At 53.2% G+C, this 18,420-nt stretch overlaps 1 protein-coding gene and 1 pseudogene across 1 annotated transcript in view; both read right to left on the bottom strand.

Annotated features, from left to right (window-relative positions):
- The window catches only part of LOC132213936 (protein Daple-like), a 73,961-nt gene that overhangs the window by 48,296 nt on the left and 7,245 nt on the right, over positions 1-18,420 (bottom strand). Inside the window, 10 exon segments of the mRNA XM_059660807.1 lie at positions 3,723-3,949; positions 6,952-7,008; positions 7,011-7,077; positions 8,199-8,345; positions 11,463-11,612; positions 11,881-11,962; positions 12,625-12,743; positions 13,180-13,320; positions 16,315-16,398; positions 17,186-17,244. Of these exon segments, the coding sequence (XP_059516790.1) occupies positions 3,723-3,949; positions 6,952-7,008; positions 7,011-7,077; positions 8,199-8,345; positions 11,463-11,612; positions 11,881-11,962; positions 12,625-12,743; positions 13,180-13,320; positions 16,315-16,398; positions 17,186-17,244 (1,133 nt within the window).
- Positions 1,892-3,609, bottom strand: LOC132213868 (RNA-binding protein 7-like; annotated as a pseudogene).

Below are 18,420 nucleotides of genomic sequence, written 5' to 3' on the forward strand. Positions count from 1 at the left end.
TCCCTGAGCTGCGCTGCAGGGAGAGACACGGCATGAGGAGGGGCTTCCTCCTGGCCCCCAAGGAGAAGACACACGGTGCCTCAAAGGAAGAGAAGCCTGAGTCACCGAACCTCGGACGTCCCACGGGAGGCCTGGAGAAACCACTGCACAGGAGGAGGGATGGTCCCAGACACACCCAGAGATGAAGTTCCAGCAGAGCCATGACCAGCGGGACCCAGGTCTCCGGTCTGCAGCCCACGTCCCTGCCATTGCCGGGGCCGCCTCAGCAAATGACACTGGCAGGACCTCTGGGCAGGTCAGGAGAGAAACCAGACACCTGAAAGCACCAGTCCTGCCAGGTGGTCAGCAAGCAAGAGTGCCCTTGCGCCTCCCTCATCCGGAATCCAGGCACCCGACAAGGTGTGCTCAGAGCCCACAAAGCAGTTCTGTCACCCGTGGTGGCTACATAGACTGAGGCCCTCTGACCCAGAATGACCTGCACAGGGAGGCTGTTGCTAGCCTCTCGGGGCCCTTCTTGCCATGTGAATGGGGTCCTGGTAACTGTAGGATGAACCTGGCTGGGAAGCCTGTCTGTCCTCCCAGATGTCTGTTCTACTGCGCTACTGGGAAGACATGGTTTGTCCAGAAAGGCAATGCAGTCCCACCATCTCCTCTTCCTCATCCCCTCAACCGAAAGGAGAGTGGGCACTGCACTCCTGTCACCAGCAGCCAAACCCTGAAACGGCCCATCCATGGTCTCCACACGGGAGCGAGTCTTCCATCGCGGCTTCTCTTCGGGACCCACCAGTGTTTTCTGTTTTATTTTTTGTTTGTTTGTTTTATGTTTTCAATATATTAAAAAGTAACAGTACAAAATGCTATAGTTATTAAACAGGATCCGAATATATCCTTTATAAACTAGTTCTACAATTTAAGGGAAACATCTTGATACATAAAAGCTTTAACAGGATTTAAAATGTTTAAAACTAAAACGTGTATAAGACTTAACTCTTTCAAATGTTCAAACAGAAAGACAACATGCATAATCCCTATAATAAAATGTGTCCTTGCACACATACCCTAGGGACTTTAAAAATTGTAAACTTTTAAAGTTTCAGTAATAGAGGCAGCACTTAAAGGCTTTGTGAACCTTTTCCCAAACAACCATACTTTCAGTAAATCATTTTATCTGACTCTGCATTTGCATTTTTGTTCTTCCTGAAAAGGAGAATTTACACTAGCACTGAATTTTTAATTTAAAATATACATTTAGAGATATTTAACTTCCTGAGAGACTTCAGTTATTTAAATATGATTTAACGAGAAAATTCTAATGTTTTAGAAAGAAATAGGAAGTGAAGATTTACACTTGATAACCAATTAGGGCAAAACTCAAAGAGCATGTCACAGAACCTACACTTACATTCTCTATGAAGTTAAACAATATGATTAATCCCAAACTTCACCAATAATCTTTCTCAAATGTTAGTAAAATGAATCACTGAAATGACATTTTCTCATTTGTTAACAAAATACTACTGCATTTTAGACCACCAACTTGAATGTTTTCTATTATATACACAAAATGTGATTCACTAATAAGCAGGTTCTTGCAATACCATAGATAACAGAGCATTAAAATATTTTCTTTGTGATGCAACCGATACATAGAACACGCGCCTTCCTCAATTTCTAAAACAATTAGGAATTGTGGAACTTTCTTTTGCATAAAACCCTTTCCTCTTCATGAAACCCTGAGGTGAAAGGCTATCCATGTAAAAGCTGTCGTCACAAGTCTTCTCAGTTCTGTATTAGAATATAGCTATATGTTTAAAAAATTTTATAAAGAAATGTGGCAACTTATAAAACTGCTCTGTACAGTTTTAACGAAACATTCCCAGACCAACTCAGCCTAGGACGACCCTATAAAAACACTGTCCTTTGGACACTTGCTCGTTTGGAGATGAAGCCCCTTCCCAGCTCTCCTGCTGCCTCTTCTGTTGTCGGGGCCATGGCTCCAGCCAGGTGGTTCCTGTCCTCACGGAAGTGACCATCTCCGTGTCCTCTGGGTGCTGCTCACGGCTATCGTGTCTGCTCCTGGGCAGGGAGGAGAGCTCTGCCTGGTTGGCGCAGCGATGACGGTGTGTCCTGACGCCATTGGGAGCTTGGAGACTCGTGATAAGCAGGATTGTGTGACTGAGCTGATGGGGAAATCCTGACTGATCCAGCTGTGGAGAACCACATTTCCCGCCCTATGACATCTGTCTCAGAACGGTCATCACTGCTTGTTTCTGAACGTTTTCTGGAGAAGAGAGAGATCTCTCAATTGCCTGTGGCGATGGAGCCATGTTACCCAGGCCCTTCCGTGTCTGTGAGGAGATGTAGAGGCCGGGCTTGAATTCCCACATGACGCTGGGAGGCATGGCTACTTCCTGAGGAAACTGGGTTTTGCTGGGCCTTCCAAAGAGTTTTATTGCATTAAGTAGATGCGTTGCATAAAGAACAGGTAGTGCATGTTGGAGATTCACAAATGCAAACCGCTTTGCTTTGCCATCCTACCTTCTGGGATTTTCACTGTTATCACTGGCCCCGCCTGGCGGGAAGGCGGGAAAAGGAGCCCCGCGGTCACTGCAGTGTCCAGGTCGCCACCTAAGCGAGCAGATCCGCTTCCGCCACTGCCCCTGCGGGCGCCGCCCTCCCGTGTGAGGCCAAGGGGGACCTCCTGACGCTCCCACTGCGCAGTCTCCAGAGCCCAGGTCCTCGGCAACCAGGCGTTGCCTACGTAAACGTCATCACGCTCCTCTGGCCTGCGTCAAAGTGCACTGACCGAGTGCGCAAGCTCGGAGGACAGCGCTCTGTGAAGGTCATGGCTCCCAGGGAGGCTCGCGGAGCCGGAGTCCGCGCCCGACACCGGCTGGACTGACCTGCGGAGCGCGGAAGCCTCCCTGGACCGAGGGACGTGGGACGGACACAGCGGCCGCCTTGGAAGGTGGCCCTGAACGAGGGGTCCCTGTGCCCGGCGACCAGGAACATGGTGGCCCTTCGCGCTCCCCTCAATGGCCTCAGCCCGCTGGCCTCAGGGCCGGCGACAGTCTCTGCAGACAGCGCCCTCGGGCCAGGCCAGAGGCGACCCACCGGGGACCTCCTCCTCCGCAGAGGACATGGCCAGGCATCTGGACCAGAGCCCTTGAGAGACTGGCAGCGGCTGGAGCCCATGATGCTCAGCAAAGGGAAGGGACCCAGATGGGCGGTGCCAAGGCTGCGAGGTGAGATTCTCCCTGTACCCGCCCCGCCCCCTGCGGAACCGGACCTGCTGCGGAGCTCGGGGTGCAGGACGCTGAGTGAGTGACCGGCCACTGTGTGACCGCGGCCCGCACTTTGGCCCCGCCCGGTGCTTTCTAACAGGGCGCTGCTCTCCTTCCATGAGGCACTTACCACACGCGGGACCCTCTGCCTGCACTAACTCACACCATCCTCAAAACACCTACTAGGTGCGTGCATCGCTAACCCCATTTCACAGATGAAGGCAACGAGGCACACAGAGGTCCATCGTGTGCGGTCTCACTGCTGCAGGGACTCCTCATGCTGCCTCGTGACGCCTCTCCAGTAGGCCTCCTGTCCCCCTACCATAACCGTGGCTGCACTGGACTCTGCCTTTCCCCAGCTGTGCATGCTCACCGACACCTGGGTGCTCCCCCTGGCCACTTATATGCCCGTATGTTCCGGACAGCACCCACGGTTACCTGCTTTCTGAGCTGCTGGTTCTCCTTCTCCAGCTCCTGGCGCTGGAGCCTGCTCTCCTGCAGGGCCAGGGAGGCATCCCGCAGCCCCTGGATGGTGCCCTGGAGGCTCTGCTTCTCCTGGTCCAGCTTCAGGAAGCAACTGGAGGCTGAAGAGCAAAGTGGAGTCAGAGCCCATATTCCAGGGGCCTCAGCTTCTGCTCTCTGCCCCCGGCGCTGAGATGGCCATTACCCTGAGCCTTGGGTTTGGGGGGCCGGGAGTGTCAGCTGGGTGCCCTCCCTTTTTCCCAGGGTGCTGTTGCTGTCTGCACATGAGGGTTCCTCGGGCGGTTATGGCCCCTCTGCTGGTTCAGCTGGGATTGTTAAGGGAGCAAGCAGAACTTAGAAGAAAGCAGGTGATGGCAGAGAGAAGCCAATGCAAAAGTTCAAGATGGTGGAACTGCTGGAACCACTTTTTTACAAAGTTGTAACCTGACCATCAAGTCAAGGATTGCAGAGACTAACAGATGGCAAAGAGAGTGCGTTCTCTGTGCCAGCCTCAGAGTGGTGGGTGTCCGGGAGGCTCAGCCGAGGGTTTAGGGGGGACACGATCATTGATCCGCATGTCTGTGGGTGGAAGAGGCTATGGGGCACATATGCCCAGTACTTGCCACCTCTGGGTAAATTCCTTCAGTCAGAGATTTCATTTTGTACTTTCACAATTGCATTGAAAAAGAATGAGACAGGGACACAATGTCCTTAAGAGTTCTCACTAGCGCCCTTGCGATAATTGCCGATAGGCTACTAGAGACCAGCCACTACGATGTCCAATCCAGTGACGAGAGTGAGAGCTGCCAGGAGACAGAAGAAGACCAAATTATCCCAGGAAATAGCACATGCTGCGGTAGTGGAGACAAGGAAAGGTTCTCAAGCGATCCAGCCACACAAAGATTATATCAGAATCTGAAACAATGGAAATAATAGAGATAGCAACTACTCAAGAATCTGTGACACTGAATCCTGAGATAATGGAGCAAACAGTTAGCCAAGTACAGGGCATGCTGTCAGTTGCCCAGACTCAATCTGCAGAATCAGGCTGCAGCATTAGAACCGCGCTTCTCCAGCTGATCGACATGTTAAAGAAACCTCCTGAAGCATCTGCTCCTCAATTTCAGGTCATTATAGAAATGATACACCATGTTTTGAGAGACCTAAAGGACATTCAGGAAGAAATAGCTGACATTAAGAGGCACATAAGTCGACTCAGCCTGTCATCGTACGTCTCAACATGTGCACCACAAGGCCACGTTGACTTAACACCTTGCTTAGATCCACAGCTGATTGCATCTACTCTACAGCCCTCCGTGGATCAGCCCGCACCACCTTTTCAGCCAAGCGAGATCGAGTCCTCCCCTGACGAGTTCTTCCGTTCATTCTCATAACCAAAATTTAAGAAAAAGAAGTAAAAGGAATGAGACGGTATATCCAAATTGCTTAACAAATTCTAAGTGAGATGAAAACATAAGGTAAAGCCAGAAAAAGGCAGATTTCCTCCGTTACTTTTAAACAGCTTGAATGCAGAACAGAAAAGGGAGCACAGACCTGAGAAGAATGGGCGTTCTCGGCCCCGCCCTGCCACCAGGAGGTGCGTGACTTTGGATAAATCCCAGGGCTTGTTCAGGAGGAAACCATGAATGTATGAGGGGTCAGGGTTGTTCCCTCACCTGTCCCTCCAGGGCCACACACTCAGCCCTGGGAGCCTTATCACACTGTACTGCTAATAGGGCTGCTCATGAGCACCCCAAGAAGCAGAGTAATGGGTATCTTTGGATAAGACAAGGGCGAGAAGAACAGCCATCCTTTGTTGGCACCCTGCGGGCCAGGCACAGTCTAATGCAAAACTGTCTCCTCTCACAAGATACCCATAGCAATCCTGTGAGGCAGCTTCATTACCCCCATTTTGCAGATAAGAAAACTGAGGTGCAGAAGAGGTGACCTGGCTAACAAGTAGAGGAGCCAGGACTTTAAACCAGGCCTTTCTGATTCAAGAAGCCACCACCCCAACCACACATAAGTATACACACTTTGTTCGTGAGCTGCCAGCTAAGCAGTAGGAGTTGGGAACACCAAGAAGTCAGTCACTGACCTGAAAGGGCTCATAAGCTACACTGAGCATCTGAATCAGGGAGGCTTTTCAACCCCATCAGCCACCTTGGTCTCTAACAAGCACATTTGGTCTGAGCCACTCCCTGTCAGCCAGCACCAGTTCTGTGTCCCACCAGGGGGCAGTGGTGCTCCCCAGGAACCTGAATTCCCAGAGCCTGGGTTCCCAGGAGTGAGGAGACACCAAACCACAGAAAGAACTAACTTCTCACACAGACTCGTAGTTCAATGAACTGACTTTAGGTTTGGAGCTGATGGGACGCCTTGAAGAGAGGAATACCCAGCTGCTTTCAACAGCCTTTCCATGATGCTGAGGAATGTTGCTCAGAATTGAGAAATAGTTCCTCCCCAACCCAGCCAAAGGCCTTCCTGGCTCTAAGCAAAGCCTAACCTGCACTCACAGGTGCACGCGTGCTATTGTTGGACACAGGAACTGGCTTGTTGTTTGCTGGGTGCTGAGGCTCCTGCTGCATGGCCATCCCACCCACCTTCCCTGGCCAACCCCTCACCTTCTCTGGGGGCTGGGAGGGGGAAAACACCAGAGGAAGTGGAAGAGGCCTGGGTCCCCTGAACAGCAGCCACTGAGCAGCCCCAGCCCAGGAAGACGGAGAGCAGACTACACCCATCTGTCCGATGATGAAATCAATGGAGGAAACCATGGCCTGGGTACAACTATAATGGAGGCGAGTGACAACTGGGGACATCTCCTGCATCCAGAGCTTCCAGTGCTCCACGGAGAGATCTAAGACACCCTCTGGGTGTCAGCGTGCTGTCATTTGGAAGCTCCTGTGTCTAGCTGAATGGGAACTGAGAAATCTGGCAGCACTTCCTTTGCATTTCATGTCCTGACTTCAAGGCTGCCAGGCCCTTCATGTTCTTGGAGAGAATTGCAGTGAAACAGTTTCAAATGGCCCTTGAATAAAACCCTATTTACTTGGGCTGACATATGAGTTTCAGAGCCAAGGGCTCAGCTCCCTGGCTTATGGAGAAGCCGAACAGTCAGCTGTTCCTGGAGAAGGCCCTTGGTATCCATTAAAGTGTAATTGTTTTCAATCAGGCTGGCTCCATGGCACCATTGGCTGCTGCCTACCCTCTGACAGCTGCTCCAGCTCCCAGCGCAGGTGGGCGGACTCCTCCACACTCTGCCCTGTGCAGCCTTGAGGGCCAAGTTCTCTTCCCGCAGCTCCTCAAGGTGTTGCTGGTCTGTGTCCCGGGCCTGAATGTGCAGAAAAGGGGGTGGGGTGAGGATGCTGACTGGGGCACGCTCTGGACAGATCCCGGCCCCTGTGCATCTGCCCTCATTTCCCCAGGATGAAGGGCCTCCATGCCCCTGCTCACTTCCAAAAACATAGCTGCACAGAAATGACTCCAACACACGGCCCAGCTGTGAGAGTTACAACCACTAAAAAGTATGTTGACCCAGTGACCTAGGCCCTAGGTCAGGGGTGGGCAACCTTTTTGTGAGTGCGTGCCAAAACCAGCAAAATCTCTGACTCAAAATTCTTCTGTGTGCCAACCCTAATTTTTTGAGAACATGTTACGCCTACTTGGTATCTCTTAAGGTGCACATATGTGAAGAACCTTGAAGAAATAATTCATTCGAGTGACAGAAACACAGTATATGATGATGAAAAATACATTTATTTTTTAATGTATACATGTACACTGATAGTCTGACAGAAAATGTTATGACTCCGTTTGATATTATCAGTGGGACTTTTGCTGCTGCATCACTGATGACAGAGATTTTACATCAGGTTTCTATTTCGTGACCTTCAGAGATATGCATGAGCTACTACTTTCATCCGTCAGGCTACTCCTATTATGAGACTTAACAAAATTCATCACTGAGAACAAAGATTCACAATTGTAAATGGAAGATTATAAGAGAGGGTTTCACGTGCCAGCAAAAGTTACTGGCGTGCCATGTTTGGCACGCATGCCAGGGGTTGCCCTCCCCAGCACTAGGTCCTAGGGGATGAAGTTCTCTGAGCGGTGTCTGAACAAAGTGACGTACAGCACAGGGCTTTAGAGCAAATGCTATAATGATGGCAGCTCCGTCGCCCCTTAGCAGGCCTAACGCCTTGGAAAAGCCATAGGGACTCACACATCACAGCTCAACCCACATCATAAATGCCAGAGGAGACCCTTTTTGCAACAGAGGCCCAATCCCTCCATCCTCACAAGAAAGCAAGACAGCATCAGGCCCTCTCTGCGTTGGAGGCTTCAGTGGTGCCCACACAGCACCGACACAGTAGCTGAACATCAGAGAAGGGCACAACATGAACCGAAAACTGCCCCAACAGTTTTACACATGGCGACAACAGCCTGTCCTACCAAATGTAGGTGGTGCAGCTTTGATTTCAGCTGCATGTTCTCCTCCTCAAGCTCATACAGCTTATCGACCCGGGACCGAGCGACAGTCAGCTGCTCCTGGAGAAGACCCTTGATGTCCATTAAGGTGTAGTTGTCTTCAATCAGCTCCTGGTCATCAGGAACACACATGAGAGCAATGAGGTTAAGGCCCCTGGTCATGACGAGGGCTCTTCCAGGCACCTGGACCCAAACCAACAGCCTAGTGGTGACCCTGCTGCCGCGGGAAGTTCTTTCTCCACTTTTGAGCCCCTGCCCTTCTCCATTAGGCCAGGCCAGATGGAAAAATCTCTGAAGCAAGACACTATTTAACTTCGGGGAGGGAACACTGTGAGAGTGTCTGACATGTACAGCCTCGGGTGGTTGGATGAGTGCACCTGCACAGGTGTGGGACTTGGCTGAGCCCCTTTACTTAAGAAGGAAGGGGTGGGGCTGAGAGTCGTGGGGCTGAGAGTCCTGGTTTTGAGGACTGAGGCTAGGCCTCTCACAGTCACTCCACTCATCTTGGTTCTGGAACAAAATTCAGATGAGCTTTTGTTCAATATGCACTTCCTATTTGAACATTTCACACATCTACTCTCAGCAGTTTCCTGGAAATGAGGGGTCTGTAAGACACAACAAACAAGTACTATGGGCCTCTGTGTGTCAGGCACAAGCTGGGAGTGGAACGCAGTGGCTGGGCCCTCGAAGGCCACCTCATAGGAGTCCATGGCACTTACTCCTATCCCAGTGCCCAGCACACAGGGGAACCATTCAGTTCATTCCCCTCATCCCTGGTCCTGCCCTCCAGAGTCTTCCCAGCGCCACTCATGTCTTAGGGGGCTGAGTCTCCCCTGAATGCCCTCACAGTTTGTGAGCACAGATACACATGGATGTGTCTGTTTCTCTCAGGGAGCAGTTTTCCAAGGCTTGCCCCACTCATGGGTGCGGGCCAGTAGCTCCTGCTTATCCAGCACATGTTCATTTCCCCACAAGGGCCAGAACCCCGGATTCTTGGTAGAGGGGAAACCGTATACCTACCGCCAGTGGACACGGTTCTGGTCAAAGCCTGGCAGCAGGAAGGGTTTGGTGACTGACTCTGGCTTCACCTGGCGGCCCCCTCTCTGCCTGACCCTGGCCCTGCACTAGGTGCTCTCTGTCTCTGCCACATACACTCTGCACGACAGTCCCTTCCTACACACGAAGAGGCTGACTTGGGTCAATTAAGGAATGAGCCCCAAGTCACAAAGCCAGCCAGGGGTGAAGTTGGGCTTGAACTCAGGCTGGAGAGGTCCAGACCTGTCTCTTCACTGCCCTCAGCAGCCTCACCCCATCCTTAAGGAGCCTGGACTAGTATCAGTGATGTGAGCTGGAGCACATGGAGGGGCTTCACGCAGGAAGAAGGCCCAGCTCTCCCTCTTTGGCCACTGCCCCCAGCATTCTGATCTAGTGTTCCAGCCGGTCTACCCACCACTGGTGATACTCACCAGTATCACCATAATCCCAGGCCCTGAGCTCCCATTACACAGCCTGCCCCTTCGCCCTTACAACCAACTCCTACCCAGCCTTCAAAACCCAGCCGGAATTGGGGGCGTGAGCACTGTCCTTGCTGATCTCTGGGCCCCGGCACATGGGCCTCGGAGAACAGTGTGACTCATTCTCTATGTGGCCTGGCCTTCATGGACCACTCTATTTCTCTTGTAATTCATTTACTAATGCCATGTGTAAGGCATTACTAGTTTCACAGCAAAATTATTAATCAATATGAGAAATGTTGCTGCTGTTATCCAGAGGCACACACCTTGAGAACACGAAAAAGGGGTTCCCACGGGAAACCCTGCAAAAGCTCAGAAGCTCCCCAGTGCCAGGAGCGAGTCTCGCTTTCTGTTAGATCCCCTGCTCCTGGCGCAGGGCTTGGCGCCACACAGGCCTTCAGTCACTGCGTCCGCATGACTGGGCGAGGCTGCTTGGACAGGCCCGGAAAAGACACGGAGACAGAGGCTGAGCCCTGAAACCCACCCCCATCCACGGGGCAGAGTGTTGGCTGAGATGTGGGCCTGCCTTAGGTTCCCCGTGTGCAGGAGGCTGCAGAGGCGGCAGCCTGGGGAAGCTTGCACATGACCTTCCGCAACCCTCCTACCTGTGAGTGAGGGTGCCCGTGCCCCACACCTGTCTGTGCTGCAGATTGATGCCCTTCATCACCAGCAGGGCCAGGGGACCATTTCCAGGACAAAGCCGAGAGCTGGCCTCCCACTCCCACCTCTCCTGGGCCGGGCTGCTTGGGCACAGCACCCAGGGCGCCTTCTCCCCAGGGGGTAGGGGAGTGAGCCACCAACATTCCTGGGGGAACAGACACACCCTGAGTAGGTGGGAGGAACCGATAAGCCTGGACCACAGTCATCCCCAACCCGCACCACCTGGCCCCGGGACCCCTGGGCCGGTCCGCAGCAGGAGAGCATGTTGAAGTCTCCGGCCAAACTGCCTGGCCCAGCGCACCTGCCTACCAGCTGCTTGGCCAGGAGAGGGACAGCCTGTGCTCCCAGACCTGTGCTCCCCTCACAAGCTTCCTGCTGGCAGCGGGATGATTTCTTACCACCCAGCAGCCCACTCAGTGTGCGCTGACATCCTGGTTTCACTCCGCTCCCTCAGACTGCCTCTAACCCTGGGCTCAGCAGAGGGAGCAACATTCCCAAATCCTCAAAGAGAGGGTCCCAAACCCGCTGGTGATGTGAGCCGTCAGGTGCATGGTCAGAGTGTCAGTAACCCTGCCTGGGTCTTGGTCTCCATCCCCCCCCTCAGCCCTGACACCCTCCCCTGAACAGACCCATAACCTTGAGATCTGAGTAGGCTACACCATGGAGAGCTTCATATGGGACTTGCCCAAATACCATATATCTTTCCTATTTCACTGTATAAACCTCACAGACTAGCACAGTTATCTCTGTTTTATAGATGAGGAAACAGTCCTGGTAAGATTTAGCCATAGAAATTACAAGGAGTCTTAAAGAAAAAGATTAGTGAATAGAAAGTCATCACTATAGCATGAAGGAGGAGAAGGAAAAGTCCTAGAAGAATCAGGGCCCTTCAACCACATTCCCAACCCTATTCCTTCCACTACCAGAGGGAGCCCAGGGGTCTGGCAGACAGTCTGCGGTGCAGGGAGAGGGCCAGCTCGGGAGGCATCGCGGCTCCTCTCCACTCTTCCAGGACCCAAGTGCCCACCGGCCGCCTACCCTGGGTCAGACTCACCTTCATGCGGGCTGCATAGAAGTCTATGTCTTTCTGCTTCTGCCTGAGGCCCATCTCCAGCCTCTCCACGTGCCTCAACTTCTCCCTCAGGGAGTCCAGCTCAGGGAGGGGGGCACGGGCAGCCTGGGCACTGGCTGCCAGCTCCATGTTCTGGGAGGTGGGCAAAGGCAGGGGACCTGGCTCAGGGCACCCTCGGGGTTGGGGAAAGGCCCAAGTCCCTGCAGCCCCGGGAGAAGCAAGGGCGGCCAAGCTGGTCCATGTGCAGGCCCCTGTGTGGGGGCCCCACATGCTGTCACTGCAGCATGTCACCCCCCAGCAGCTCCCAGGACAGCTGGCTCTCAGGCAGCGCTGCTTTGAGCGGGAAGGGGAGGTGTCCCAGCCCCCCACCCCCGGCCCACAAGATAGGCCTCCTGCTCACATTGCGCCGGGCCTCCTGCAGCTCCAGCACCAGCTGGACCACCTCATGCCTGGTGTCCGCCAGCTGCTTCGTCTTCTCCTCCCTGCGGGCGATGAGAACACGTGGTGAGGGCTCCTCAGAAGCACCCGGAAAGCCCACCACCTGGGAGACCGCAGCGGGGAAGGAGGGCCTCTGCACGTGGGGCTGCAAAACCACTCCCGACTCCAAGGTGAGCTTTAAGTCGCTCTCAGACTACACCACAGACCTGAGCTTTCCTCTGAGGTGCGGACAGGGAAGGAGCCCCCGGAACCACTGCGCCCTCCACAGCCAGGCAGGCAGGGAGGCCCTCTGGCAGGGAGGTGAAGGGGGCAGCTTCCCAGGAAGTGGGCATGGTGCCATCACCAGCTGCAGGAAAGGGGGAGCGGGCCCACCGGATGGGACGGGAGAGACACATCCTCCCTCCAGCCAAGAGCACCCACACTGGGCCCGAGGCTGAGCGGCAGGCTGCTGCTCTGAGTCTTACAGGTCTGGACTGGCCGGAGCCCTACAGGCCCAGCAGAACCCTGCTGTGCAGGCCCGGGGAGGGGAGGGAGCGCGCTAGCCCAGGGCCCAACAGGGACCCAGCTCAAAGCAGAGCCCCGTCACCCCAGGGCACTGTGAGAGCTGCCCTGTTTGCTGCACCGCATGGCAGTGAACCACATGTGCGAGCAATGGGTCGTGACACAGGGCACAAGAGCGGAAAGACCGGGTCACTGGGAAACTCACAGCTCCTGCCTGAGGCCGCGCAGTGTGGCCTTGGTGTCCGCCAGCTCCACGGCCAGGTGCTGCGTGTCCTCGCTGGGGCGGCTGCTGGTGTTCCACTCCTGGGTCAGGGTCACGACCAGCTACAGCAGGGCAGACAGAGGGGTCTCACCGGCGTGCTCCTGTGCCCGGCACAGTGCCCGCACTAGAACGTGGTGAAGAATGACCAAAAGACGGAAGAAAGTAAAAGAGAAGATGGCAGCCGAGACTGCAAAGCCAGGAGGGAGGCAGGAGAAGGTGGGGAGTTTTTAAGAAGCGAGGATATATTTAGTGAGACAGAAGGGCCATGTGAATGGAGCCGACTACCCAAGCTCAACCTCTGTCCTCACACAGGTGTCTCAGAGGACTGTGCCCTGCAGGGAAAGTGCCCACACCCTGCCCCCTCGGAAATGGGCCAGGAGGACAGACAGTGTGCAGTTTGAGAGGAAGTCAGGATGAGGAGCGCGGCCATAACTAGGGCCCCAGACCCAGGCCCCTCCCCACCCGTCCCCCAGGCTGTTGGGCCACCCGCAAACACACCTCCCTGCAACTGTCTTGTTCAGTTACGAGCCTCCTGAGGCAAAAAGTCGTGTTGCTGGAGAGAGACTCCAGCTCCTCCAGGGCCATGTCTGGGGCCTCCAACCTCTGCATGTCAAACAGGCTCTCCTGGTGGTGGGTCACCTGTGGGCACACAAGGGTAAGGTGCTGCGGAGGCTGGGCAGGGAGCAGCGCTGGGGTCCCCGAGAGCACCCACCTCCCAAGGCCACGCCCCCTGGGACCTAGGCCCCACTCTCCCACAGCTGACCCACCTCACTGACATTATTAACCCTCAGCCACCAAGTTCCTGTGGGGGCCAGGCAGGCTCCTCAAAAAGTGCAGCCACACCCTGCAGCCCAGCTCTTTCCTCACACACCACTGCTGCTCTCACACTAGCTCGAGGAGGACACTGACTTCCCACCGGACAGCACTCCTCCCAGTGTGGGAGCTCCCTCAACTGTCCCAGGGATTGCAGTCGCACACCATCCATGTGTCACACAAAGAGGGTAAGCCTTGGGAGTGGAGGGTGAGGAGGGATAGCATCTTATTCTGCAAATAAAATCTAACGTGAAGATGGCCAGGGATCAAACCTGAAACCCAAGTACATGACCTTGACAGAGAATCAAACCTGCGACCCTTTGGTTGGCAGTCTGACACTCTAACCACTGAGCCAAATCGGCTGCGGCCTGACCTCACCTTCTCAACCTGACCCCAGACCTGCTAGAGGAGGCAGAAGGGCTGTTCCCATCCTTGTCTTCTCAGTTTGGGAAGGTGAGTGTTCGTGCACGTGGGCCTCAAAAGGGGAAAACAAATGGCAATCCACTGAGTGATGTGCACCACAAACGCTCTCACATTTTCCAGAGGGGTAAGTGGAGGTGGAGAGTAACTTAAAAAAACCCTGCTCTGGCAGGTTTCACTCCGTGGTTAGAGCGTCAGCCTGTGGACCGAAGGGTCTCGGGCTTGATTCCAGGTCAAGGGCACATACCTCAGTTGATGGTTTGATCCCCAGCCCCATGTGGGAGGCAACCAGTCTATGTCTCTCTGACATCAATGTGTTTCTCTCCCTCTCCCTTTCCCTCTCCCCTCTTCCTCCCTCTTCACTCTTTCTAAAAAGCAGTAAAAAATATCTTTGGATGAGGATTAAAAAACCCCACAAAAAAAAACCCCACAAGTAAAAAGGACCTTTCAGTTCCTCAACTGACATCCACTTTCTCACCTTTCCCACCTCACAAAGGAAACATTGGGATTCGGCGGGTCTCAGAGAATTCAGAGAAATCTCTGCCTGTGGCGAGAGGCACCAGAAAGGCAGGGATGTGGGGCTCCGAGGCTGGGCTCTAGGCCTCTCCGCCCCAGTGCTGGGGAAAGGCCTCTCATGTCCGAGGGGATCCTGGGACACAACCCAGCCGCACAGCAGTCACATGAGCAGCTTTTTAAAAAAATGTTTTACTTCTTTAAAATATGTTTTTATTGATTTGAGAGAGGAAGGGAGAGGGAGGGAGAGAGAAACATTGATGAGAGAGTGCCTCCTGCAATCCCCCTACTGGGGATGGAGTCTGATACCAGGAATCAAACCATGACCTCCTGGTTCCTGTGTTGACACTGAACCACTGAGCCACACCGGCTGGGCCACAGGAGCAGCTTAATTAAAGGCTCGTGTTGCTCCTCCCCCAATTCTGACTCGGTGGGTCTCTTATGGGGCCCGGCACCTGAATGTTTGAGAAGCACCAATAATTCTGAAGCCCCGTCCCCAGGGCCAGGCCTAAATGTGATTATCACTCAAGACCCTCTGGCTGCATTATAAACCCTCCCCCCTCCTTTATTTTAATTATCCTGCTGGCTGAGCAGGGAAAACAGTGAGTAGCAAAGACCTAGTACCCGGATACATACATGTTCAAAAGACAAGGACACACAAGGATAATTAAAAGGCAGAATAGCCCTACCTAGTTTGGCTCAGTGGATAGAGCATTGGCCTGCAGACCAAAGGGTCCGGGTTAGATTCCGGTCAAGGGCATGTATCTCAGTTGCTGGATCCTCCCTGGCCAGGCCCTGGTCAGGCCCTGGTCAGGAAGCACGCAGGAGGCAACCAATTCATGTGTTTCTCTCACATTGATAGTTCTCTTAGTCTTTCCCTCTCTCTTCCTCTCTCTCTCAAAATCAATGGGAAAATATCCTGGGGTGAGGATTAAAAAAAATAAATAAAAAGCAGAATGGTCCTCAGGCTAACAGGTGGCCGCTCACCGTCATGAATAGCTGAGCGTATTTAGGACAATGCAGACTTCCCCTTGACTGCGACCAGTCGCTTCTCACTCCTGCTCCAGTGCTGACTCAGCACCCACCACCCATGGTGCCCATCAGCCCAGCCTGTCCCTGGCTCCGGCCTGGGGTATGGCAGCGGCCCCTGCCAGCCCCACACCTGCTCCTTTGTGCTCCTGCTCATGCCTTTTTCATGCCTTTATCTCAGCTGTCCAATCAGACTGAAGGCTGAGCCACATCCCCTAAGATAACTAAATCATACAAGGCTTCTTCTGGAGGGAGGAGGGGCGTGTCAGGGAAATATACTTTCAGGTCAGTGCTGCCCCCACAGGCCCGGTTTCCGGGGAAACCACTTCTCTGATGTCACCGAGGTGCATGGCAGAGGGGCTGCCCTCAGTGCACAGCCCTCCCGACCCCACCCCAAGGCCGAGTCTACAGCGACAGCCCTTCTGGGACTTGGCAGCCTGTGTCTCTGCCACGTCCCTGACAGAAACGGACACCCTTTCCCCAGGAAGATCAGCCATGGGAAGCAGAGCCACATTGGCCAGAACACATTTTCAGGGCACATCAAATTCTGAGCCCAAGCCCCTTGACAGTACTCAAAACCAGTCTGGCTCCATATTAGGCAAGAAGAGGAGGCAAATGAAGACTTGATTTGGGTGTATAAAATTTTTTTTTAATTTTTCCCCCCATTTTGTTTTAGCTTGCTGATGACTACCTTTCCAAACAGGTTCAATATGTCTCGTGTATGAAACCTAAAATTAGGAAAATCACTAGTGGGTGATGTAGTTTTTAAACTTTTCCTTGGTGGTGAGAGCCTGCCTCCTGCTTGCCACGGTAGAGGGGGTCCACGGCTAAGCCCCACAAAGCCAGCCTCACACCTACCTGCCGGATATGAGCCAGGATCCTGACCTGGGTCTCAATGTCAAGCTGTTGGATTTTTTCAATAAACTCCCCTTTCCTGTCGCACTGCGGAGGTAACGCGTGTTAATGGGAGCATTCTGCAAGCGAGGCAACCTGGGCCCACCACAGCCACAGAAATAGTTTCCAAATGAGCTGCCCACCCAGCCCCTGGCTTCCTCCTTTATAACCATCAGCTTGTCCTCCCTCCTGTCCCTTAGACAGAGGTTTCTCCAGAAGTTGCTCTGACCACCCACAGCAGAATCACCGGGGGAACTTGTTTTCAAAAAGCCCATCAGGTTGAAAACACTGGAGGTGAAGCACAGAAGTCTGCACGTTAAACAAGCTCCAGTGACTCTTAAACCAGTAAAGGTCAAGAGCACCAGGGGTGACAACCTTCGTCTTCAAAGGGCCGGATGTAGGAACATCTCGGAGTCTGCGGGCCATTTAGTCTCAGCTCTGCCATGTGCTGTGCAAGCAGCCAGAGATAATACAGGAAGAATTGAGTGTGGCCCTGTGCCCATGAAAGTTTTGTCCAAAATCAGGGGGTGGTCAGATGGGGCCTCCAGGCTGGATGGAGTTTCTGGTCTTTGGTCTAGGTGTCCCTATACTGGGGACAATTTGCTAAGGGCACCCCGGGCTGAGGAATCCCCACTTGCTTCTTGCCAAAGGTGCCCTGGGAGTAGAATCGGCTGCCACCTAATGAGTGGTCCCTTCTCTCGGGAAGCTGGGATGTGTCATGTTGGACTGAAGGCAGCGTCCCTCCTACCTCACTCACTAAGGGGGAGTTTATCCCCACAAACCCACACACAAGATGGCCAAGGGCAGGCCCCCTCCACCCTTGCCCAAGCCCTACTTGGACAGCACAGCCCAGCACCAGCACCAGCATCTTCTCCATTTCCTCCATACTTTGTCCTAAATCAAAAGAGCAACATATTTAATAGACTCATCTTCTCATGAAATCTCACCGGTGATACACCACTCTGCTGTTGCGGGGGAAATCAGATAAGCTAAAAAAAATCATTTCAACCTGGGTGTACCCCGCCATCTGTTTTCTATGTATGGGCTTGTATATTATTTAAGCCAAATGAGAATTCTATACCTAAGTATGTGTGGTCCTTTCCCACTCAAATATGTCATAAATATTGTCCCATGATAATCCATGAACTCCAGCGTCAGCATCTCTTGTCAGTGTGTGCGGGAAGCAAGCCCAGTGGCAGAGAGGCGTCTCCGCAGGCAGTGCTGAGTGGGCTCTAAGGTGAGGTGCACACAACTCTCCCTGTTCATCCTGCAGCATTGCAAATAGACAAGCGCCGACGCATCCCCCAGCTTCACGCTGCCAACATCCTGCACATCTGTCCTGCCGCCCTCCTCCTCCCATTTCTGTCAGTGTTTGGCTGGAATGTTCCAAAGAAAACCCAGACAACGTAAGGCGTCACTTTTGTACAAAGGCCACAAACTTACCAATTTCCTTCCAGAGGCTCAAGTTTTCAATGTTTTAATCTAAATCAGTGGTTCTCAACCTTCTGGCCCTTTAAATACAGTTCCTCATGTTGTGACCCAACCATAAAATTATTTTCGTTGCTACTTCATAACTGTAATGTTGCTACTGTTGTGAATCGTAATGTAAATATCTGATATGCAGGATGGTCTTAGGTGACCCTTGCGAAAGGGTCCTTTGACCGCTAAAAGGGTCACGACCCACAGGTTGAGAACCGCTGATCTAAATGATGCTAAACAACATCTCAGTGGCTAGTTTGTTTGGTTTTAGAAGAAAGAAGAGCAATTTATTTAAAAAGAAATTTAGAGAGGAAGGGAGAGAAAGACAAATCGATGTTAGAGAGATGCACGGGCTGCCTCCTGCACACCCCCTCCCACTCACCCCCATCCCCCCAATTTGAGATAGAGACGGAAACCCAGGCATGTGCCCTAACCAGGAATGAAACCAGCAACCTTTTGATGCACGGGACGATGCCCAACCAACTGAACCACCCAGGCCAGGGCTGGGAAGCAGGGGTGGGGAATGTCCTGCCCAAGGGCCATATACGACCTCCAAAATCATTTGGTCTGGCCCTCCCAAGGCATTAGGAG

This window comes from Myotis daubentonii, chromosome 12 (assembly GCF_963259705.1).
Source record: "Myotis daubentonii chromosome 12, mMyoDau2.1, whole genome shotgun sequence".
Classification (NCBI taxonomy): domain Eukaryota; kingdom Metazoa; phylum Chordata; class Mammalia; order Chiroptera; family Vespertilionidae; genus Myotis; species Myotis daubentonii.